We start from the raw sequence: 24,657 nt of genomic DNA, 5'->3' as shown, positions 1-24,657 counted from the left end.
GCTCTCTTCCCCCCCAGCTATCTTCCCCCCAGCTCTCTTCCCCCCCAGCTCTCTTCCCCCCAGCTCTCTTCCCCCCCAGCTCTCTTCCCCCCCAGCTCTCTTCCCCCCCCCGCTCTCTCCCCCCCCGCTCTCTCCCCCCCGCTCTCTCCCCCCCCAGCTCTCTTCCCCCCCCAACTCTCTCCCCCCCCCAGCTCTCTTCCCCCCCAGCTCTTCCTCCCCCCCTCAGCTCTTCCTCCCCCCTCAGCTCTTCCTCCCCCCTCAGCTCTTCCTCCCCCCCTCAGCTCTTCCTCCCCCCCTCAGCTCTTCCTCCCCCCCTCAGCTCTTCCTCCCCCCCTCAGCTCTTCTCCCCCCTCAGCTCTTCCTCCCCCCCTCAGCTCTTCCTCCCCCCCTCAGCTCTTCCCCCCCCTCAGCTCTTCCCCCCCTCAGCTCTTCTCCCCCCCCCCCCTCAGCTCTTCCCCCCCCCCCCTCAGCTCTTCCCCCCCTCCGCTCTTCCCCCCCCCCTCAGCTCTTCTCCCCCCCTCAGCTCTCCCCCCCCCTCAGCTCTCTGTCCCCCTCCTCAGCTCTCTGTCCCCCCCTCAGCTCTCTGTCCCCCCCTCAGCTCTCTGTCCCCCTCCTCAGCTCTCTGTCCCCCTCAGCCATCTGTTCCCTCCCCCCTCAGCCACCTCTTCTCTCTCTCTCTCTCTTCCCCCCCAGCTCACTCCCCCCCCTCCCCCAGCTCTCTTCCCCCCCCCAGCTCTCTTCCCTCCCCCCTCAACTCTTTTCCCTCCCCAGCTCTCTCCCCCCCTCATCTCTCTCCCCCCAGCTCTCTCCCCCCCCCCAGCTCTCTTCCCCCCAGCTCTCTTCCCCCAGCTCTCTTCCCCCCAGCTCTCTTCCCCCCCCCCCAGCTCTCTTCCCCCCCCCCAGCTCTCTTCCCCCCCAGCTCTCTCCCCTCCCAGCTCTCTCCCCCCCCAGCTCTCTTCCCCCCCAGCTCTCTTCCCCCCCCAGCTCTCTTCCCCCAGCTCTCTCCCCCCCCAGCTCTCTAGCTCTCTTTCCCCCTCCCAGCTCTTCCTCCCCCCCTCAGCTCTTCCTCCCCCCTCAGCTCTTCCTCCCCCCTCAGCTCTTCCTCCCCCCCTCAGCTCTTCCTCCCCCCCTCAGCTCTTCCTCCCCCCCTCAGCTCTTCCTCCCCCCTCAGCTCTTCCTCCCCCCCTCAGCTCTTCCTCCCCCCTCAGCTCTTCCTCCCTCCCTCAGCTCTTCCTCCCCTCCGCTCTTCTCCCCCCCTCAGCTCTTCTCCCCCCTCAGCTCTTCTCCCCCCCTCAGCTCTCCCCCCCTCAGCTCTCTGTCCCCCTCCTCAGCTCTCTGTCCCCCTCCTCAGCTCTCTGTCCCCCCCTCAGCTCTCTGTCCCCCCCTCAGCTCTCTGTCCCCCTCCTCAGCTCTCTGTCCCCCTCAGCCATCTGTTCCCTCCCCCCTCAGCCACCTCTTCTCTCTCTCTCTCTTCCCCCCCAGCTCACTCCCCCCCCTCCCCCAGCTCTCTTCCCCCCCCAGCTCTCTTCCCTCCCCCCTCAACTCTTTTCCCTCCCCAGCTCTCTCCCCCCCTCATCTCTCTCCCCCCCTCATCTCTCTCCCCCCAGCTCTCTTCCCCCCAGCTCTCTTCCCCCCAGCTCTCTTCCCCCAGCTCTCTTCCCCCCAGCTCTCTTCCCCCCCCCCAGCTCTCTTCCCCCCCCCCAACTCTCTTCCCCCCCAGCTCTCTCCCCCCCCCAGCTCTCTTCCCCCCAGCTCTCTTCCCCCCCCAGCTCTCTCCCCCCCCCCCAGCTCTCTAGCTCTCTTTCCCCCTCCCAGCTCTCTTTCCCCCTCCCAGCTCTCTTTCCCCCTCCCAGCTCTCTTTCCCCCTCCCAGCTCTCTTTCCCCCTCCCAGCTCTCTTCCCCCCCCAGCTCTCTCCCCCCCTCAGCTCTCTCCCCCCCTCAGCTCTCTCCCCCCCTCAGCTCTCTCTTCCCCTCCCCTCAGCTCTCTCTTCCCCCCCCTCAGCTCTCTCTTCCCCCCCCCTCAGCTCTCTCTTCCCCCCCTCAGCTCTCTCTTCCCCCCCTCAGCTCTCTCTCCCCCCCCTCAGCTCTCCCCCCCCCCTCAGCTCTCTCTCCCCCCCTCAGCTCTCTCTCCCCCCCTCAGCTCTCTCTCCCCCCCTCAGCTCTCTCTCCCCCCCTCAGCTCTCTCTCCCCCCCTCAGCTCTCTCCCCCCCCCCTCAGCTCTCTCTCCCCCCCCTCAGCTCTCTCTCCCCCCCCCTCAGCTCTCTCTCCCCCCCCCCTCAGCTCTCTCCCCCCCTCAGCTCTCTCCCCCCCCCCTCAGCTCTCTCTCCCCCCCTCAGCTCTCTCTCCCCCCCTCAGCTCTCTCCCCCCTCAGCTCTCTCCCCCCCCTCTGCTCTCTCTCCCCCCCTCTGCTCTCTCTCCCCCCTCAGCTCTCTCCCCCCCTCAGCTATCTCTTCCCCCCAGCTTTCTCTCCCCCCCCCTCTCAGCTATCTCTTCCCCCAGCTATCTCTTCCCCCCCCCTCAGCTATCTCTCCCCCCCCTCAGCTATCTCTTCCCCCTCCTCAGCTATCTCTTCCCCCCCTCAGCTCTCTCTCCCCCCTCAGCACTCTCTCCCCCCCCCCTCAGCACTCTCTCCCCCCCCCCTCAGCACTCTCTCCCCCCCTCAGCACTCTCTCCCCCCCTCAGCACTCTCTCCCCCCCTCAGCACTCTCTCCCCCCCTCAGCTCTCTCCCCCCCCCCCTCAGCTCTCTCTCCCCCTCCCTCAGCTCTCTCTCCCCCTCCTCAGCTCTCCCCCCCCTCCTCAGCTCTCTCTCCCCCCCCCCTCAGCTTTCTCTCCCCCCCCAGCTATCTCCCCACCCCTCAGCTCTCTCCCCCCCCCTCAGCTCTCTCTCCCCCCCTCAGCTCTCTCTCTCTCCCCCTCAGCTCTCTCTCTCCCCCCTCAGCTCTCTCTCTCCCCCCTCAGCTCTCTCTCTCCCCCCTCAGCTCTCTCTCCCCCCCCTCAGCTCTCTCTCCCCCCCTCAGCTATCTCTTCTCACCCCCCCCCCCCTCCCTCTCAGCTCTCTCTTCTCACCCCCCCCTTCCTCCCTCTCAGCTCTCTCTCTCCCCCTCAGCTCTCTCTCCCATGCCCACCTTTGGCGGGAGATGATCAGAGGAGCAGCCGGCAGAGGAGCTGTGGCAGCAGACACCGGAAGTAAGAAAGACTTCCGGGTCAGTCTGCTAGAGGGCGCTCCTCCCCTGCTGCTGTCATCTACCGGCTTGCTTTTCCTTTAACACGGGGGTCCACCGCAGCATACCATCTCCCATCTCCCCCCGCCTGTCTCTACAGGGGGGGAGGGAGAGCGGGACCCCCAAGAGCACGGGCTGGCCGGGCTATAGCTATGTCCCTGCCACAGTGAACACTATCCCTCCTCTTAATATTCTGCGGTTGCTTTCCTCTCAAGGTTTGAATGGAGATGTCCTGCTCTATACACAGCCACTTATCAAGTGATTGATTAGTTGACAATACTGCTATCACCCCCTTGAGTTCCAGAGCCAGTAGATGCTTTGTGTGGGGCCTCCCACGTGTTCTGTACATCATCATTCAGCTCTATTCTGTGACTCATAAAGCACTGTACTTTGCCATCTAGAAATTCCATGGGGCTTATTCACACAGTGTCACTGGATACAGAGTTGTACTGAGTGGGTTTAACACATGCTCAACCACTGGGGGGCTTTAAACCTTCCCTCTGGGAACCCCAGCCACATTTTCATTATGACCAAGGGATTAGCAAATAGGAGACTGGATTTCGATTCCATACAAATAGAGGATTGGGTGAGTGTTTCCAAAATGTGGCTTGGTGGGGGGTCCCTGAAAAGAGGTTTGTAACCCACTGCTCTACAGCCAGCATCTGTACCCGGCAATCTGAAGTCTGTGTCCTCATTCCTCAAAGCTTAGGTGTATCTACAGTGTAGTAGATTTAACGCAGGAGCGTATATCAAGCCAACATTTCTCATTGGCTTTGTTTTATGACACATTAAAGAGCCATATAATTTCCATCCTTGAAAGATCACGTGTGCAATGTAGTTACTGGATTGTGAATCCATTGGAAATGGAGAGATCTCTGTAGGAATAGGTGTAAACGGTCTGGTCAAAGGGCTTGCAGTATTTGGCGATCTGGTAAATCAGGCGGCTTTGGCTTCTAGTTCATAGCTTTCTTGGCATTATAGAAATGGTAAAAAGGTAAGGCGAGGAGGGAAAGAAAGCTGGGAGCCCAGATGGTAATGGATATCGATCCATCCTCTTCACTTCTGGTTTCCCTGTACAGTTTTCTGACATACTCATACTCTGAATATTTCCTTTTTTTGACGTAACTTACATGGCTGTTTACGCTCACGTTTTAACTGTACTCATAACCGACTTGTGAAATAAATCTGTGTTGGCCTATATAGTTTGCATGATCTAGGGATGGGGTGTGCAAACTGGGGGTCGCAAGATTTTCTAGGGGGGGGTGTCAAATGACACTGCAGAGTAACGTCACATGACCCGTGGCGTCATCTGACGCCGGGGCCTAGGAAGGGGGCGGGGAGGGGCGCGTGCGCTGGGGCTGCCAGGCAGGGGGGTGGAGCTCAGAAACTTTGGGCACCCCTGTGGGGTTCATGTTTTGGTTTTAGACCATTCCAGTACATCCAATTACTTGTCATTTCCCCTTTCCGACTGGTTTGGATGGATTCTTTAGGCTCCACCATCCCGTGAATGCTATCTCGGAGAGTGCCACAGTTCCTTTTTCAATAATTTGTCTGATGTGGGCGGACACATTACTCCGCACCATATAATGATCAGAAACACACAGAAGGATGCCCTCCAGAAAGCAAATCTTTCTGCCAAAAACTTGTTTTGCTGTTGCTGTTTGTGCCCAGAGCTGGTGGGAGGGATATTTTTTGCTAGCTGTGTAATTATCATTACATCCTTGCTTCCCCGAGTAGGAATACGTGATTGGCACTTGCAAGGAATTCAACAGATTTATTTATCAGTGTGCGACTTTCAACGGGGCAGCATTAAACCTGCTCATGGGGACAATCATCTCAAACACGTGAAAGTTACAAAGCAAATAGCAAGTTGCTTGTGATTTATAATGAATAATGGCTACATGAAAATTGGTTACAAAGAACACACAGGTTGAAGTCTCCTAAGATAGGAGGTCCTTTCAGGGGCCTAAAAGCCAGCCCATAAATAGCCTGGAGATCCGGTGCTGTCAACATCACATACGCCCACAATTTGTGCAAAGGGATAACGCAGCCATAGTTTTATTTGTAAAAAGGCACAATGGCCCAATTCTAACATCCAATGCAGGTAACTCTTGTAGGTGTGGAATTAGCGTGGTTGTCCTATCTCTGCTTAATCGCCACATGGCTTCTGGGTAAGCAAAATGGTCTTGCAGAAAAGTTTGTATAGACTAGATGGTTTAATGAGAAAATGTGTATTTAGAAACGACCGTAGGCACAGCAGCATGTATCCGCCATGATTTCACACTGCTGGTGACCTCAGTGTTCACTTGTCTTGTAGGTGGTTGTTATTTAGAGCTGTCCAATGTAATAATTTAAAAAAAGGTGCGCGTAGAAAGACTATGAGTGAGCTCTCGGACGTTGAGGTCTATTTATCACGGCACAGGACAGTGTGTAGTAATGCCCTACATTGTATATGTCTTTTCTACTAGAACCTGTTTCATATACTTGGAAAATACATGTGATGCAGAATATTGGCTAAGGTGCATCATGCCAGCAAAACAAAGTGGGATTTACTACATCCCATCATAGATTAAACATTGTTCTTCTATAGGCAACTCTAAAACACATTGTACACCAGAGCAGGGGGCCAGTAATGCATTGATGCTGTGAAAATGCAGCATAAAACGACCTCACTTAGCATCCATCACCTACATCCATAGACCACACACGCTTGCCTAATGAGTTACGATACACAGCAGGGGAAGTAGATGAACATTAACTGATTCCCTGGCACTGCATGTCGTCTTCCTCAAGAGGGAGTACTTCAGTCACTTCAAACCAGCTGGTCTGCTTCTCCTTCCAGGCTTGTAATCACACACAGGATAAAGAGATCAAGTGGGGACTGAATGATCTGTTTGAGCTGGAAGGAGATTAGCAGGAATCCTTACTGAATCTCGTCATTCTTGTGCTTTGGCCCTTTTTTTCCCCCCCTGTAGATGTCCGGTGAAACCGTACAAGATCCACCACCAGAAACCAGCAAAGGCCGGAGCCTCCGTAGAACCGTCAGTGTCCCCTCCGAGGGTCAGTTTCCAGAGTATCCGCCAGAGGGAGCCACCAAGCTGGGTAAGTTTCGAAATCCCAATCATTTATTGAAGTCAGAAGGTCAGCATCTGTGTTAGCAATTTTTCATATGTGCGCGGAGCACCACTTGCGCTAAAGATGTCTGTTAAAATGACTCTAGTATGTATTCATGTAATCTTTTATTTACATGCCGCCAACCATCACAGAACAGACGTTGGAATGCAATAAGTGGCTTGACATTAAAAGTATATATTAGTAATTAAATTGCCAGCTCCCATTAGTTTACAATCCTCTGCATTTTTCTCAATTTTGGGGGAGTTGGGATTAATATAATACCTGGGTGGTCAATCGCCCCTGGTCGCTGTCCTAAGTTTAGAACTCTTGACTGCCCGAGCATAGCATCAGTTGAGTCTCTTTATGAACTTGGTGTCGCATATCACATTAGGTGAAGAAAACGTGTTAAAGGCTGCTCTACAGGACTTCGGTTCCTTAGTAATGCACCAAATTCTGTGCAAACACATATTTCTCCAAGTGGGAAGTTACATCGCAAAGTGTTGGTTTATAATGGCATTTCATGTTTGATTTGTCACAATCACGCGGGGTGTCCGTTCATTCTGTAGGCATCTTCTTGGTTACCTGGAATTTATTTTCTGCTGAGATGTTTTGACATGCCTGCTATATTCATCATTATATCTTTCTGAACAAGAAAAAACATAAAGAATATAACTCCCAAGGGGCTTATTCTATATCCACCGAAGCGGACGATCAGGCTGTTTTTGCACATATGGATTAAGCACTTAAATGTGAGAAAAGGAAATGGCATTTAAAGTTTGTGTGTATTTAGTCGGTTATCGGCCCTTGTTGACCAATTGCTGGATGAAGACCTCCCCAATGATCTTCCAGGTTGCAAACACTCTCCTCCAAGTTTCTCCAACAATTTGTCTGGTTTCATCCTCTTATATATTTTTTGGTCGTCGTCTTGGTCTTTTTCTAGTAATACTCATTGTTTGTTCTTGTATAGCGCTGCTAGTTTTCCGTAATTAGCTGCCACGGTTTCCCCACAATGATTCAGCTGCTAAGGGGCCGCGTTTAAGCCGCGGATGTTTTGCCCGTTAGGTAGGGGTTACCTTTTACAATTTTGGGGGGGTTAAGGGTTAGTGTTATGGGGAAAGGGTTACATTTAGGTTTTTAGGGTATGGGATTACATTTTGGGGTTTTGAGGTTGTATTATCTGCAAAGACCAAATGTCCTGGCGGTGAAACGGCTGCGGCTAATTGTCCAAGGCACCTTTTTTTTCTGTGGATCTGGGCCTATGGGTGTTTTAAGCTGCAAAGTAAAGGTTTAATGTTGTAGACGAGCTGCTTCATGAGAGCGCTCAGTTCATTGCAACGCCAGCGCTGCTAGCGATCGACAATACACATTGAATGAGTTGACAGCCCATCAAAAGACCAATGTGGTACCTTATATAGATGAAATAAGGACTTTGTGTGTATTCCAGAAGTAATTGAGAAATAATGGAGAGCTGCTATTCTAGGGTATTTGCAGATTTGATTTGATCTTGTGGAAAAATTGCCACATACAGTACTGCTATAAATAGCATTTCATAACTATTTCTGCGCTAGTGTTTGATGGTGCTCAGGCAGGACTCATTGTGACCACATCAGTAGCTGCTCGCATGCCGGTATGCTCATATTTGAAAGCTCTTCTCACCATTCCTCCGGTATTTCTGCACATTTCCAGAAGTAAACTTCACTCGAGGCTTCTTCTAACATTAAGGTGCCGAGTGACCCCTCTACTACCCCCCTAAACTCCCCAGGTATCTTTGACCATACATTAAGTAAATCGGATGACCATACACCACTCGTATTGGTTTGGGGATTTCAGATACCAGCTCGTAGAACCTCACACACAGTGCACACAGAGAACACATTCCAGCAACCCATGACCGTTAACTCTTTCATGGCAGGAGCGTCCTGCAACTGTTGTCAACTGAATAATTGTACATGATATTAACAGCAGTTTTCTGTAGCGTTGACCGGATAGGGGACAACATTCATAGCATTTTTTCGGCACAAAGTAATGTAGATGCTAGAGATTCAGGAAGTCAGTAACTTGCCCAAGGTTACAAATAGCTGACAATGGGTCTTGAACAAGACAGATTGGTCTTCTCACCTTGTGATGTGACAGCGGCATTACCCAGTGTGTTGCTTTTCTGCTGATCTATAGCTCACATAGGACGAAGAGCAGCTTCTTCGGGGTTCAGAGCATGCCCAGACAGATGTTGCAATGGGGCAATGTAACCACACTCATTAAACGGTGTGGAATTAATGAATGTATTTGTTTTTATGTCAAATTAGAGGGGTGTTATTACATGTGACCACAGCCTCACGCCTTTAATGTCTAACTAACAAAGGAATTCACACTGATACTTGTGGATTAACTGTATTTCATTCTGCAGATTCAAGCGTAGAGCGCATAAAGTCCAAAATCACCAGTCACCCTAACAGTCAATATATCCGGGAAAAGCATCCTATATCATGAATAACGTAGATTATCCATGTTTAAATCATTTGTATTGCAAATCATGTACTCAATTGTAATCTGTCTCTATCAGACTATACTAAGGAGTTATCCTCACTGTGTATAAGAGCATGAATTTGTGTTGCTATGTAAAAGACTTTTATGACAGTTATTGACAGTGGTTGACAAATCACCAAAAAATCTACTCGCCACACAAAAAAATCTACTCGCCACCTAGTACCAAACGTGTGCTGCTTGGGCCAATATTTACTCGCCCGGGGGTTAAATCCACTCTCCCGGGGCGAGCAAATGTATAGGTTTGTCGAACACTGGTTATTGATATGATTTACATTATAGGTCATTTTTTGGGATTGTGCTAATAACAGAACTGGTCATGACAATTTGTTTTGATCTTCTTTGGTTTTTAAGATATTATGTTCTGGGTGGATTCTGCACAGTGCGGAGTTTCTGTAGACTATATGCAAAGATTTCAACCCGGAGGCACTGAAGCCCGTGAGCTATTACGACCCTGCACTGTGTCGTCTCGCTGCTTTTTATTTGTTTTTTTTTTATCTTCCGCCATTTTTACACATTGTAGTATAATTAAGCAGGATGTACAAAAAAACCACTGATGCACACCTACATATATATATACACACACACACACACACACACACACACACACACACACACACACACACACACACACACACACGTGTAGTATATCTGGTCTAATACACACTGATGTACATACATACAAATATCCTCCCTTATACACACTGACATTTATACACTCACATACAGACATATACATGAACTGATACATACACAGTTACTTTTATACACACGTACACACAGCTACTAAATTCCAATAAAGACTCAGCACTCCAGATTGAAAAATCTAAAAACTTGTCTTAGACATCCATAATAACCAACATTTCGGTCCTGTAAAGGGGACCTTCCTCAAGGTAGAAATATATATACTGTGTGCTCATTTGCATGTCACTTCCCAGAATCCCTTGCTGCAGTTGAAGCACTGTATGCTGGGTGATTAATGGTGAAAGGCAGGGCTGCAAACTTGTCTAAGACATGCAAATGAGCACACAGTAATATTTCCATTTGCAACACACACACACTTCATATACATACCGTACACACATATATTTACACCATACCCATTCACCAATACCATACACATACATGTACCATGCACACAGTTACATTTAGTGCTGCATACCTTCAGGGAGCTGCTTCTTTTGTCAGAATGAGTCCCTTTCTATTTTCAGCTGGTTTGTTTCATTCAAATGTTAATTGGTAATTATCATTCTTTCCCACTATCTCTCTAAACTAATGATGTTGCCATTATGGGCCAAAAAAAACATCAAAAGGAAGAGACTCTAGATGAGCAATCGTCCTGCATATAACACGCTTTTATAACAAGAGATTAGGTAAAGACAGTAAAAACGCCAAAGTATTATGATGCTATGAAGACATTACAAGTTTAGATAATGACTTATCTGATTTAGTTTACTATGATGTCACTCACCTACCGCCTACTTTTAAACTATAGCATATGCCATTGCCATTCAGTCTGATAGCTTTAGATTTAGTGGATTTTTTTATTACGTGAAATTGGCGGCCAAATACAGGTTAGATCTGACATTATAAAGCAATGTATAGTGAGAATATACATAATGGCTATGGACACAAGTGTGGGGGGAAATAACATTGATGCGTTGACGCATAGAGAAAGGTGTTCACAATTTAATATTTTTAATTGAAAAAACACACTCCTGTCACCAGGATAAGTTACTGCATCCCACGGCTGTTTGCCACTTCCACCGCAGCATGCAAAAGCTGTCCGGGCAACAACAGATCGCGTCCTCCATCTGTGCACAGAATTGGATGGAATTTATTTTTGTTTCCATCTTTTTGTATGTTTTTTACAGGGATATACAAGTTTTTACAGTACATTGATCCCAGAACATCAGGGACAAGAGACAGAGTACAAGATCTGGAATTATAACATACATTTCACCGTTTGGGATTAAGTTTCTATTCACTTTTTGTGGTTTTGAGAGTTTAAACGTGCTTTATATCCGCCCGTCCTCCCTGTACATTGTAGCTGTCAACATTTCTATATTCCCTGAGAGAAACTTAAAGTGGACAGAGAGAGATGAGAAGAAAAGAAGAAAGAGCCAGAGAGGGGGGATGGGTGTGGAATGGGTGGGGACCCTTTAAAGAGAGACGGAATGAGGGGACGGGTGGAACAAAAAGGGAGGAGGGGGAGAAGGACGGGAACATGCCGCCCCTCCACCCAGCCCCCCAGCCCATCCGACACCATCTTATTTTCAAAAGCCTACTACTTTTATCATCAGATTAGGCATTTTTATCTTCTATTGGTTTCTACATTGTCCTAGTTCTGGAGCCCAGGCTCCCAAATTTTGTAGAAAACGGTTTGATGGACTTTTTCAATTGGGCTGTTAATTTTTCCATGGTCATAACCTTGTTTATTCTTTTAGTGCCGGTTCTTCTGGAAGGGGGGTTGATTGTTTTCCATGCCGCGGCTATAGAACATCTAGCATCGGTTAGAATAAAGGAGATCAGCCGCCCCATGGGAGACGGGAGGTTTTCTTTTGGCTTAGCTAGCAAAAAAGTCAACGGGTCTAGAGGGATTCCCAGTTCTGAGAATTCTTGGATTATATTTTGGACCATAGACCAGAAATTCTGGATTATCGGGCATGTCCATTAAATGTGGGCCATATCTCCCCTCAGCCCCACACACCCTCCAACACAGATCGGGCGATCCAGGCTCAGCCTACTAGGAGCTAGATACCATTGAAATAGGATTTTGTATATATTTTCCTTTGTTGTTGTACAAATTGAAGTTTTAGCTGCCGATTCCCAGATATCCTCCCAGTCGTCCCTATCTATCTCAACATTGAGGTCTTCTGCCCATTTTAGCATGTAGTTATGATCTGGGGTATTTACTGACGATTCTATTCCCGCGTATATTCCCGATATCAGACCTCTCTGGTAGGTGCCTTTTTTGCAGTATGTTTCGAATTTTGATACATTTGGGAAGCTTGCTTTATGAGAAATTGCTGAGAGGAAGTGTCTAATTTGAAGAAAATTGAAAAGCTGAAGGTCTTGTGTTTGGTATTTGTTTTGAAGTTCCTGAAAGGACATGATCTTCCCTTTTTCTACCAGGGCAGCTGCTATTTTGATATTAAGATTTTTAAATTGGATTAATTGCTTTTGGGAGCAACCAGGTGGAAACTCTGGGATATTGAATATGGGGGGTTTCTGGCATGGGGAGGAAGCTAATGCAAATTTCTTATTTTTGGACCATATGTTCCATGTGCAGCTCATCGATCCCAAGTGAAATCTTGCAATTAGCGTCGTCTCCCTGGTTCCTGAGGACCACAGAGCCGCTGTGAGAGATAGAGGTCTCACATAGTAAGCTTCAATTCCTAACCAGCAGCAAGTTGTTGGGTAATTATTCCATATCACTACTTTGTTTTAATTGGGCTGCTTGATAATATTCTGGACCCCCAAGCCGCCTCCTTGCTCTTGAGGCTAGCATTACCGATCTTGCCACTCTCGGTCTTTTATCTTTGCAGGTGAATTGAAGTATCCGGTTTTGAATATTTGTTCGCTCAGGCAGGGGGATGTTTATCGGGAGGGTTTGGAAATGATATAGAAGTCTGGGGAGCACGTTCATTTTGGTGGAGATAATTGTCCCCATCCAGGATATTCCATGTCTGTAAATGTCTTTTTTAATTTTATCAAAAAGGGGTGGGAAGTTACACTGGTAGAGAGATTCGTCGGAGTTTGCAATCTTAACTCCTAAATACTTAATATATGTGGAGCTCCATTTATAGTTGAAATTTGATTGCAGTAACTTAATTTCTGGGGATGGGAGAGTTAGGTTTAGGGCTTCAGATTTATCAATATTAATTTTGTAGCCCGAGACTTTGCCAAAGTGATCTAGTATAAGTTGGAGATTTCACTGGGTTGGCTAGGGTTAATATAACATCATCCGCAAATAGGGATATCTTAGGCCGCAGGCATGGTCAGCGCATAGCCGCTGACCCGCGCTCACGCGTGTCAGTGAACCCCTGCAGCTGCAATGAGAGCGGCTTTAGCAGGGGCTCGCGCACGCTTCCGCAGGCTTGCGGAAGCGTAGCCTTCAAGCAAATTTTAGATTACGCGCGCAGGGCCGGTCACGTGAGCGGTTCGCCCAATGAGGGCGAACCAGCTCCGTGACATCACAGGCCCGCCCCTAGACACATCCGCAGTCCAGGGAAAGCACCCGCTTTCCCTCAGCCTCCGCACACGCCTCCGCACGGGCTTAGTGTCTATGCGCTCAGGCTTATACTGTAGTTTGTTCCAGCGATTGGGATCCTTGTATGTTGACCTCCTCTCTAATTGTAGCCACTAGGGGCTCGATGAATTGGATGGGTTTTGTAGGAGTAAAAGGATGTAATTCTCATCGGTTTCCTCATTCGTCACATGCACGATTTTAAGCGAGCATTAAGCGCTCATTTATAAGCTGCGCAGGTAGAGGACTTCAACCTTTGCTGATTGTTAACCGCCAGAGGGGTTAAAGCAGGGGTGGGAAACTCCAGTCCTCAAGGGCCACCAACAGGTCAGGTTTTAAGGATATCCATACTTTAGCACAGGTGGTGCAGTCTTCAAATGAGCAACCAGTGCTGCAGCAGGGATATCCTTAAGACCTGACAACACTAAGGCCCCGGTAACTCCGCTGCAACGCGCGCCCGCGAGATTGGCGGCGTGTGCAGCCGATTCCCCGGTCTGCAGCTCACTGCAGGCAGAGAGACCGGGGGGGGGGGGTGCGTGGCGGGGGAGTGACAGGGACACGGCCATGACGTCACCTGGCAGGTTCGCCCTCATTGGCTGAACCGCCGGGGGCATGCCGTATCGCTCGTCGCGAGTCCTGCTCTCAATTCTATTGAGAGCAGGAGCAACCCTCGCCCCAGCGCTGCGGCCCCCCCTCGCAGCGGGCCCGGCGCCAATGAGGGGAGGGCTCTAGTCCGTGCAGCGTCCGCCACAGCGGGCGCTGTAGTAGGCAGCGGGGGCAGGCCTAACCCCCACCCCCAAAAACATACAATACTACCACTCAAATAGATACACTACCCCCCCCCCCAAATAGATACATCACTACCCCCCCAAATAGATACATCACTACCCCCTCAAATAGATACATCACTACCCCCCCAAATAGATACATCACTAACCCCCCAAATAGATATATCACTACACCCCCCAAATAGATATATCACTGCCCCCCAAATAGATACATCACTACCCACCTGAAATACATACAACACAACCCCCCCCCCCCCCAAAATACATACTACATACAACACTATTCCCCCTCCACCCCCCCGCCCCCAACAATACGTACAATACAAACACTTACCTTGGTGTTGGTCTCGGACCTCTGTTGCCCCAAGTCTCCAAAGCTGCTGCGGCCTCGTGCTGGGCCTGCCTCTCCCACGCTAGGCCCCCGGCTCTCCGGAGCTGCTGCAGGCCTGTCTCTCTCTCCTGTGCTGGGCGCCTCTCTCCTGTGCTGGGCGCCTCTCTCCTGTGCTGGGCGCCTCTCTCCTGTGCTGGGCGCCTCTCTCCTGTGCTGGGCGCCTCTCTCCTGTGCTGGGCGCCTCTCTCCTGTGCTGGGCGCCTCTCTCCTGTGCTGGGCGCCTCTCTCCTGTGCTGGGCGCCTCTCTCCTGTGCTGGGCGCCTCTCTCCTGTGCTGGGCGCCTCTCTCCTGTGCTGGGCGCCTCTCTCCTGTGCTGGGCGCCTCTCTCCTGCTAGTACGCGCGGAATGCTGGGCCTGCCCGGAAATCAGACCAAGCTTCCGGTACCCAGCATGGGGGGTGGAGGGGGGAGAGAAGAGGGCCGCAACATCTGGGAAGAGCCAGGGCAGTCGTACACAGATATTGGGCCCCAACCTCTGGCCAGGAACAACTTCCAGCACCGTCCGGGCACCCCCAGCCACCGGGCTTCCCCCTGTTGGGGGCCATGACCAAAGTTTTTTAATCAAATGACGCTGCTGCAGCATGGGACGACACAAGAGTCCTGGAATATGCAGGACGCGCGGCTATTGGTGGCGGCTCATACGAACAATGAAAAACCGTTCTGAGTCATTTCTAAAAAAAAAAAACACTTATTTGAGAATTCCCCATGAAGTATGTGAAAGGTAAGGTAGCTTGTAAAGCAGGAATAAAGTCACAAGGAGCACGTGTGCGCGTGTGTGTATATGTATATATATATATACACTCCCACTCCACACACACACCCCTTTTGTAAAGCGCTGTATACTCTTTGGGCGCTTTATAAATTTACATAATTACACAATCTCACACACACACACACACACACACACTCTTACATCACTAACATTCAGGGACCATGTAACATCTCAAGTCATAAATCGCATACTGCAGAGGGGGAGGGATAGGTTTCAGTCACAGTTAACATTCCAGAGACACTGTTTTAAGTTAAACCTTGTTTGCTTTATTCATTGTAACATCGCCGGAAGAAGAGATCAGTGTATATCGAAAGCTCACAGAAATAAAAGCATTTTGTTAGCCACAGAACGGTATCTATTCATTTTTTATTTATATATATGTAGCGGTCATGTAAAATGCCTACAGTCATCTCTCCTGTTGGCAGTAAGGCCTGGTAAGTGTGGGCATGCCAGCAGTAATTATGGAGGTTTCCCCTCACACCCTGGTGGGGTGCTCTGTGTATGGCTGGGACTGGTCACATGCTCTGACTCCATGGTTAGTGATGTCAGAGATGTGTCAGCCTCAGAAGCTTACATAAGGCACAGCACTGTGTTGCAAAGTTAGTTCTGAGTTCTGTGAGTGTTGCTGGAAAGCTCTTGTCAGAGCTGAGGAAGGAGTTAAAGTTCTATCAGAGTGTCAGTTATGTTATAGTAACTCCATGGGAGGCTGTGTCCAGGGACCTGGCACAGGACAGTGATTCCTGCGGGAATAGTGAATCCCTGATCTGGGTGACATACCTAACTAAAGGGAGCACTGGCGAGATGAGCGGCTGAAGATACTCCTTGTGGAGGGCAGTTGCCCTGCCGTGTCAATAAAGATGAGTTCAGCCAGAAACCCTCTCGTGTATCTATCAAGAATGAGTGTACAGAGAGGAGCACCACGGAGGAGTTCCTCGCCAGGATCATCCCCTTGCGGACGCAGGGACCCTGGTGAGGTGGAGGCGCTGCACTGGAACTAGGTGAGACTCAGCACACTACCTCAGCTGCCTGTCTGACGGGTTCTCCCCACACACCATCATGCGGGAGACTCAGGAGTCCTGTAGCCAGCAGGTGCACCATATGACATATCCACACTGTAATGGGGTCCGGTTAGACCACAGGGGCCAATGTGAGATTGGGTGGGTCAGGCCGGGCCAGAAACACCGTTACATTTGGAGGCGAGCTGCTGAGATCAGATCCGTCAACAGGACAGGCTTTTAGCTAGGTCACTGGGAAACAGGGAGAGTGTCTGCTGCCACTTTGTGCTGCGTAGGGACGGACCTAGGGGTGGTCAGGGGGCTGACGGGATATTGTCAGTTCGCAGGGACAACCTAGGGGCCTGAAGGGAGTGAGGGGTCTGGAGCGGGCTATAGCTGACCGAGTCACCTTGAGGCAGTGCTAGTTGGTAGGATGCCAGAAGGGACAGCCTGTTAACTTGGTCAGGAGTCCTGGAGAGGGTCTGCGCTAGGCTGACCAAGACAGGTAGACGCCCCAAGTACTGCATGGCAGAGCCAGCCAGAGTACCTAGCCATTCCAGACACTCACCGTAGGGAGCACAGACTGGGAGGAAGGAGTCACAGCAGACACTGAGAGAGTGAGCCTAGCCTGAGGTAGTGCAACCCTGAGTCACACCTAGATAAAGTACACATGTGGTGGTGCATCGAGCTAATCTTTATTGTACCGGTGTGGTGGCTGCCCCGCAGAGTGGAGCCTCATGTACGACAACTGTTATGAGAGAGTGGAGGAGCCGCGTGGCGCGGAGAACGTAAAATGGCGGACAGAGGCTGATGGGGAGGGCACCCGTGGAGTGCAACCCACTGAAGAGCAGACTGTCGCCGAGTTGTCATTGACCAGGCTGCTCTGGAGCGGAGCGAAGGCTATGGCTGCCCCGTTTTTATCCTGTATGGGACAGCGAGGGGCCACCCTTGAAGAGTGTGAAGAAATTGTTATAATTGGGGGAGAACCCCGTGAGGAGAGCGAACGAATGGACTTTTTGGGTGCAAAAACCAACCAAAATGGCGGTTCCCGCTTGCTAGGGAAACCGCATGGGACAGTTACAGAAAAAATGGCTGCTGCAGGACTTGCACAGAGCTGGCCGGGAATGGCGCGAACAGCAGAGCCCCGCCCTGAAGGGGGGCATGGCGCGAAAGCTATGGCTGCGCCGGGATGGACAGTGACTAATTCAGCCCCTGTGCTGAGTCAACCGTTGAGTTTATGGGACCCTCCCCTGATTTCTACCAGGGGGAGTGACTTTCAATTATGGCCTGTGGGGATGCACCCACTGGGCCCAGGGACTGATATCCAGACGGCGCCACTACAAAAAGTAGTTCCGGCCGTGGAGGTGATTTGCAAGCAAAGGTACCTTGTGCAAAAAGCTGCTGCAAGGAGAAGGCGGGAACTAGCCGCGGGAAAGGACTTCAGCTCTGGGGAGGAGACTGGCGCGAAAACGCAGACCGCGCCCACCAGGACTGAGAGAGGTGCGGCCTTAATTAAGGGGCATGATATTCCCCTGTGGGACCCGCCCATTATTGCAACCCCTGGGGGCGGGTTCCAACTCTGTCAGAGAAGGGAGGAGCCGAAGCAGGGAGTGGCGGATCCAGCAACTTCCACCAGTCAGTTGCGAGGAACCACAGAGAAGGAGAGACCTGTACAGGAAGTGACTCCTGTACAAAGAATGGCCTGCTCCTCCACTGTGGGCACTATGGTCTCCACCCAGCCCTACTCAGTGCCCGGCGGGGTGCTGGTGGTGAGGGTGGCCAATACAGAGACGGTAGTCGGGCTCTGCCTACAATGCGGGCTGCCCGGAGGTACAGTGAATACGATGGCACGTTGCCCTCATTGCGGGACTTTGTATCTGTGGCCTATGCCCACATTCGTTCCAATACAGCCTGCTGACCCCCCGGTGGATGTGACACGGCGCTCTGCTGAGTCCCCGGGCGCGCTGTGGATCAACCGCGCGAGTCCCGGAGGCAGGGGACTGGAGCCGGTCAAGTCGGCTGGGTCACTGGCCATTGAGGCGGCTGGATTAAACCCCGCGACAGGGGCAAAGAGACTTTCACCACGCCCCGCGACCCCTAGGTCGGGGCGAGGGGACTACTCTGATGAGGACCTCCGTGAGCTGGCGGTAGCAAGAACGGAGCGGAAAAGACAGACGGGGAGAACGACGCCCCGTGGGGTGAGTGACCGGACGTCCCCCGCAGATCGGCGATCCGACCGACGGAGTCCCGCCATCCCAGGACCTGGCGGAGATGGGAGAGAGACGCCTACACCCCTGCGGATGGGTAAGCCAAAAAGCCCTATCTCTTACCTGGTCACAACAGACGGCGAAGCGCTGGAAGGGCCGCGCCAGGCCCAACGCGCACGTGGAGGGACGGCATCACTTCCGGTGGCGACGGCGGAGCAACCGGATGTCGTGGGAGAAGAGATCCCGCATGGGGGTCCAACGCGAGATGGCGACGCTTCCGGTTCCGGGGAGGACGTCACTTCCGGTGGCGACGGCGGAACCCAGGAAGGGGAAGCAGCGACGCTTCGGCGATTGGGGGAAGGTCCCCGACCGCTCGTATTGCCCAGAAATCGGAGAGGCGATCTCAGGACTGAGGAGGGTGAGACATCATCCTTGGACCAGTCTACGGACAGCCAGGAGCGGGTCGTAACCCCGTGGGGTCCCGTTCCCTGCCCCTATACCCAACCCCATGCCCTAGCTAATGCCCCTACCCCTATCACACGGTCACCGGGTTCACCGCCCAGCTTGGAACTTGTGGACATACCTTTGGGGGGGGAGGAAAAACGGACTGGGGAGAGGCAGCTCAGTGGAGCTACGGAAGGTGATTCAAGGGGAGGAGGAGAATTGAGGGTGGCGGATACAGCACCCCAACCGGCAGTAAAGGCTCCGGGGTCCTCGAGGTGGTCCAAACCGCGATCCACAAGGTCGTCAGGGGTGTTTTCGTTTGATGACGACCGAGAACCAGGGCCTAATCCCTTTAAGGAGACCCGGTGGTGGGCTCCACTATTTGAGGGGTACTCCGCATGGATGGACCGTACTCGGTTCCTCATCCGGCGGGAGGACGTGGTAGACTTTTGGTGGAAAGAGGGGGAGTTTACACCAGAGCAGAGGGACAGGGAACTACAGAAGAGGTGGTTCCAGCTGGAGCGTAGGGACATAGCGCCCATGGGTCCCGACACACTATCAGATCCAGTAGATTCTGATGAGCCCCTATCATGGGTGTTACCTGGGAGGGCAGGTAATGCTGATCTGACCAGGGTCAGTAGGGCAGAGAGGGCTATAATAGCCAAATATAAAAAATCCCATGGGTTGGAGTATCCCTATGTTCCGGAGCCCCTGATGGATGAAATTGAGGACAATAGGGAAACGTGGCTCCAAGAAACTATAGAGCTGTACTTAACCAATAGGGGGAGCGACATTGTAGGTAAAAAGGCGGAAGAAAGAATAGACACCCTGATGCGAGTGTGGAGCATAGGGAGAAATGTTCACAAACATAGGGTGACCTATGTGCCAGAGAGAGGATCACCTAGGCATTATTATGTTACGGTCCTGGATATGGGTAACCGGGAAGTGAGGAAACCTGACCCAGATCACTATTATTAAGGGGGTACTGAGACATTACGCGGGTTCGTGGCTGCTGGTCGGGGCGGGCTTGGCGGATGACTGTATTCATATGTACTGTATTATGAGGAAATTTGTGTGATGTTAATTATGTTTTCCGTTACAGTGTTTCCTGGAAAGAGGTATACAAATTTAGGTCCCAGCGAGGACGATGGGATTCACCAGGGGGAGAATGTAGCGGTCATGTAAAATGCCTACAGTCATCTCTCCTGTTGGCAGTAAGGCCTGGTAAGTGTGGGCATGCCAGCAGTAATTATGGAGGTTTCCCCTCACACCCTGGTGGGGTGCTCTGTGTATGGCTGGGACTGGTCACATGCTCTGACTCCATGGTTAGTGATGTCAGAGATGTGTCAGCCTCAGAAGCTTACATAAGGCACAGCACTGTGTTGCAAAGTTAGTTCTGAGTTCTGTGAGTGTTGCTGGAAAGCTCTTGTCAGAGCTGAGGAAGGAGTTAAAGTTCTATCAGAGTGTCAGTTATGTTATAGTAACTCCATGGGAGGCTGTGTCCAGGGACCTGGCACAGGACAGTGATTCCTGCGGGAATAGTGAATCCCTGATCTGGGTGACATACCTAACTAAAGGGAGCACTGGCGAGATGAGCGGCTGAAGATACTCCTTGTGGAGGGCAGTTGCCCTGCCGTGTCAATAAAGATGAGTTCAGCCAGAAACCCTCTCGTGTATCTCTCAAGAATGAGTGTACAGAGAGGAGCACCACGGAGGAGTTCCTCGCCAGGATCATCCCCTTGCGGACGCAGGGACCCTGGTGAGGTGGAGGCGCTGCACTGGAACTAGGTGAGACTCAGCACACTACCTCAGCTGCCTGTCTGACGGGTTCTCCCCACACACCATCATGCGGGAGACTCAGGAGTCCTGTAGCCAGCAGGTGCACCATATGACATATCCACACTGTAATGGGGTCCGGTTAGACCACAGGGGCCAATGTGAGATTGGGTGGGTCAGGCCGGGCCAGAAACACCGTTACATATATATACATACATACATACATACACACACACACACACACACACACACACACACACACACACACACACACACACACACACACACACACACACACACACACACTGCTGAGAGATTAATATATACACATATATATGTAGGCTATAATACCTAAAGCCTGCATAGCTGCCTAGCGTGACTAGGCATGTATGATTTTTGCTTGAATTATCTAAAGCTGCACTTGGGGCTGTTGAAGAATGACCCCACCTAAAATATAAACTCTTGACGTATGTACTTCTATTCTCCAACACATATGGGTTATGTAATCTATAAACAGACCATGACTGCATCTCCCAAACAGTGTTGAACGTTGTTCTTGTTTGCAGTTGGCAGGACAGTGGTGTTCATTATCTGTAAGTCATAGGAGCATTTGCACCGTACATCAGCTTTATTTATGAAGGCTATTTATTTATAAGGCCGCATATTCCACAGTATGGGCCCGAGAGACAAGAAAGCATACAAGAAATACTGTAACTATCATATACTGTACTGGTGCAGTACAGATGCAGTAGCAGATGTTTATAAATAACACGTGTGTTCTCTCTTTCACTATTGTTTTATATAGAACTACTGTTAAATAACGCAACGCAGCACTGTAAGGGGTGCAATAACGTCAGCTACATCGGTAGGTAAGGTCTTCCCTTCTCCAAGGAGCTTTCCATCTAGAACAGGGGTGGGCAACTCCTGTCCTCAAGGGCGACGAACAAGTGGGTTAAAGGATATCAAAGATTGAGTCACTGATTTGAGCCACCTGTGCTGAAGCAGGGATAGCCTTAAAACCTGGCCTGGTGAGATAGGGCATTACATACCAGGGTAACTGCTCCGGGCAAAACAGACGCAGTATGAGGGACAAGTCACTGATTTGAAGAGCTTACTATCTATAAAATCTAGTGTGCTTTTTATAGGCCCTCACTCTCTTTTTGAGGCAGTACAACTTCAGAGAGAGACGTTCTTGTATAGAAGGCTTTTGAGAGCGTGTCTGTGTTGAAGTAATATTGCCAACGATGCTAGCAGATCTGTGTACATTTTACAACTGGGAAGAAACAAGCCTTTCTTGTCACTCATACTGTCAATATGGAGTTGAATATTAGTAGTACAGTAAGGGTTAAAATGTTCTGCACGATTGCTTTGAGTTTCTCCAAGGCACAGGGTTCTTTTACGACTTACAAAAGCACACATGGAGATCACAATGTCTCCCAAAGATCCCTATCAATTGCACAACAAGGCTGCTATAATGTAAAGGGGTATAATACTCCCTGACAAATAGTCTAATGAGCTTAGTTATTTAAATATATATATAGCTCTTTTACGACTTGTCAACATGAAAATATTGCCTTTTTCTTTTGTTGTTGAGTGAAAACCTCCTGAAAGAACACTTGTCTACAGAGAGGGCATGTGTGACTGTGTGACTGTGTGGGTGAGTGCGGAATTAAACTGGTTTTAATTGGAGACAATGCCATTGCTACACAGAAGTTGACCTACAAGGAATGCTGTGGGTAGAAGCAGACAGCCGAAGCTTGCATTGTTAAGTGATAATAGGGAGGGTAGGCATAGATGGGCAATCTTTGTGCCAGTTAGCTAGGGGACATCTTGATGGTCCAAGATGTTGTCATGGTCAATGTGCTTTGACCCCCCATTAGCTATTTAAATCCCCAGTCCCGGTCTGCAATCAAATAGAAACACTTGTATTTGTCCAACGTATATCTATATTTTTATAGAGCCAACTAGTTACTCAAAGCTTCACCATTTTTACAACATTATAAAACAAATACAATACAGGAGATCTAATAATATAGATGGGTAAGTGCATCAAGGCATACATGTAACATTGGGAGGAAGGAGTCCCTGCCTCGAAGAGCTTACAATCTAATCGACATGTCGGGAGCCTAACAAAAATAGTAGGTGTAAATTTGAGTGCAGTCTTTTTCAACCTTTGTTTTGGTTCAGGAACCCTATAACTACTGTATATTGTGAAATTCTATTGAACCTCAGCCCTCTCTAGTAGTGTGTCTGAGATCAGGTGCATTGTAAGGATCCCCAACCCTCTCTAATAGCGCGTCTGAGATCACATGCATTGTAAGGAACCCTAACCTTCTCTAATAGCGCGTCTGAGATCAGATGCATTGTAAGGATCCCCAACCCTCTCTAATAGCGCGTCTGAGATCACATGCATTGTAAGGGACCCCAACCCTCTCTAATAGCGCGTCTGAGATCACATGCATTGTGAGGAACCCTAACCTTCTCTAATAGCGCGTCTGAGATCAGATGCATTGTAAGGATCCCCAACCCTCTCTAATAGCGCGTCTGAGATCACATGCATTGTACTTTCTTCTGTATATGGTACAATTTTCAAATTGACATGAAAATTGCAGGGAACCCTTTAGGGGATACCTGGGAAACTCACAGGTTCCTTGGACGCCCTGTTGAATACCACTGGGTTAGAGTGTATACGTTTTCATTGTATCATAAATTAACCCTCACACTGCCATGTCTGAGACAACGAAGTGCCATGGACATTCTGGCTCCAGGATCATGTACAGCGATGGCCATGACTTGTCTAACTTATAGGGGGTCCATGTTAAAATGGATTTGAAGTGAAAGGTGACACTGTGTGCTCATTTGTTTTTCATTTCCCAGAATCCCTAGCTGCAGTTGAAGCCTGGTATGCTAAGAGATAATGGGGAAAAGCAGGGTTACAGACCTGTCTGAGACATGTGAATGTGCTCACAAGGGGTATTTTTATTTAATGTAATACGGAAGAGTAAGGGTGCCTCTTGGGGTCCAATGAGATACAGTGAGCTCTAGAAATGAACAACTATGCAATTATGTTTGGTGAACATCATGAAGGGCCATCTGCGTGCCGATTCACTAAAGGTTAAGATGTGTTTAATAGCTTTTCGAGTAGTTTCAGTCCCAAAAGCCCAGCTCCAAAAGGGACCAATAAATTTACATGAATTAATAAACAATATGCATAGGTTTTTGTCTGAGGATAATGAAAGCAACGATTCTCAAACTGAGGTCCCCAGACCACCAATGGTCCCCGAAGACTCTCATTGTGGTCTTCCAAAGCCTTCACAAGTTACCTTGGGCTACCATTACATGCTTTCTGTGACTTCCGGACATGTCCACGTTTGGATGATTTCTTAAACGAGTTCCAGTATGTGTAACATATATGCCAAGCGCACACAGACTATGTGATGAACAGAGCTAGTTCAGGATGCTCCTCCAAATGCTCATTAGTTTAGGTTTCCCTAAATTAGGGGATCATGCGTAAATGAGAAGTGCTGCAATTTCCCTGGAAGTGTAAATTGCAGGTTTTAATAATAAAATAAACCTTTCACCCTGTGTAAAAATTAGTAATCTTCTGGTTTTTTTTTCCCTGTCTATTTCTAATGTTATCTGGCGATCATTGTTCTTTCCATTATCTATTCAAACTAATCATTCTGTCATCATTAGCCAAACAGAACAACAAAAGGCAGAATTCTGGATCAGCACCCTATCTATGTAAACAGCAGTTTACAAACGGTCAGTTCACAAGACATTAGGTAAATAGGGGGAAATGCTTCAAAGCATTTGGCTGCTATAAAGACATTAAAAGGGGCGGGGTGGGGGGATACTGTTGTTTTAGTATTATCTATTATACATGCCTCCGCCAGTAGTTAACATTTGTGCGAAGAGGGAATTAAGTAGAAATAGCCTTGTTTGTCCAGTTACAATAGTGCAGCGTAAATGAGTATTTAATTATTAGGTGCTACTTTTTTTTATTTGAACTAACAATAGATATTATAAGATAAGCTTTCGAGAGTTCTCTCTCTCTCCTCCCTCCTGGTAGGAGGGATTACTTTTAAAGAGGCTGTTCAAGCTAGAACTAATGTGAAAAACTGTCAGTGACACATTTGATTTTGGTTTTATCTTGCAT

General features: G+C 49.7%; 1 protein-coding gene across 14 annotated transcripts in view; it reads left to right on the top strand.

The window, feature by feature from the left end:
• RASAL2 (RAS protein activator like 2) overlaps window positions 1-24,657 on the top strand; it is a 264,917-nt gene that overhangs the window by 147,760 nt on the left and 92,500 nt on the right. For 13 of the 14 annotated variants that reach the window (XM_075616626.1, XM_075616628.1, XM_075616620.1 and 10 more), the window contains exon 3: window positions 6,198-6,324. The exons of the other annotated variant lie outside the window; for it this stretch is intronic. In XM_075616626.1, the coding sequence (XP_075472741.1) occupies window positions 6,198-6,324 (127 nt within the window). The remainder of the gene's footprint in view (window positions 1-6,197; window positions 6,325-24,657) is intronic. 14 annotated transcript variants of the gene reach the window in all.

This window comes from Ascaphus truei, chromosome 10, assembly GCF_040206685.1.
Source record: "Ascaphus truei isolate aAscTru1 chromosome 10, aAscTru1.hap1, whole genome shotgun sequence".
Lineage (NCBI taxonomy): Eukaryota > Metazoa > Chordata > Amphibia > Anura > Ascaphidae > Ascaphus > Ascaphus truei.
The sequence above is the reverse complement of the archived record's forward strand: the minus strand, read 5'-3'. Positions and strand labels throughout refer to the sequence as shown.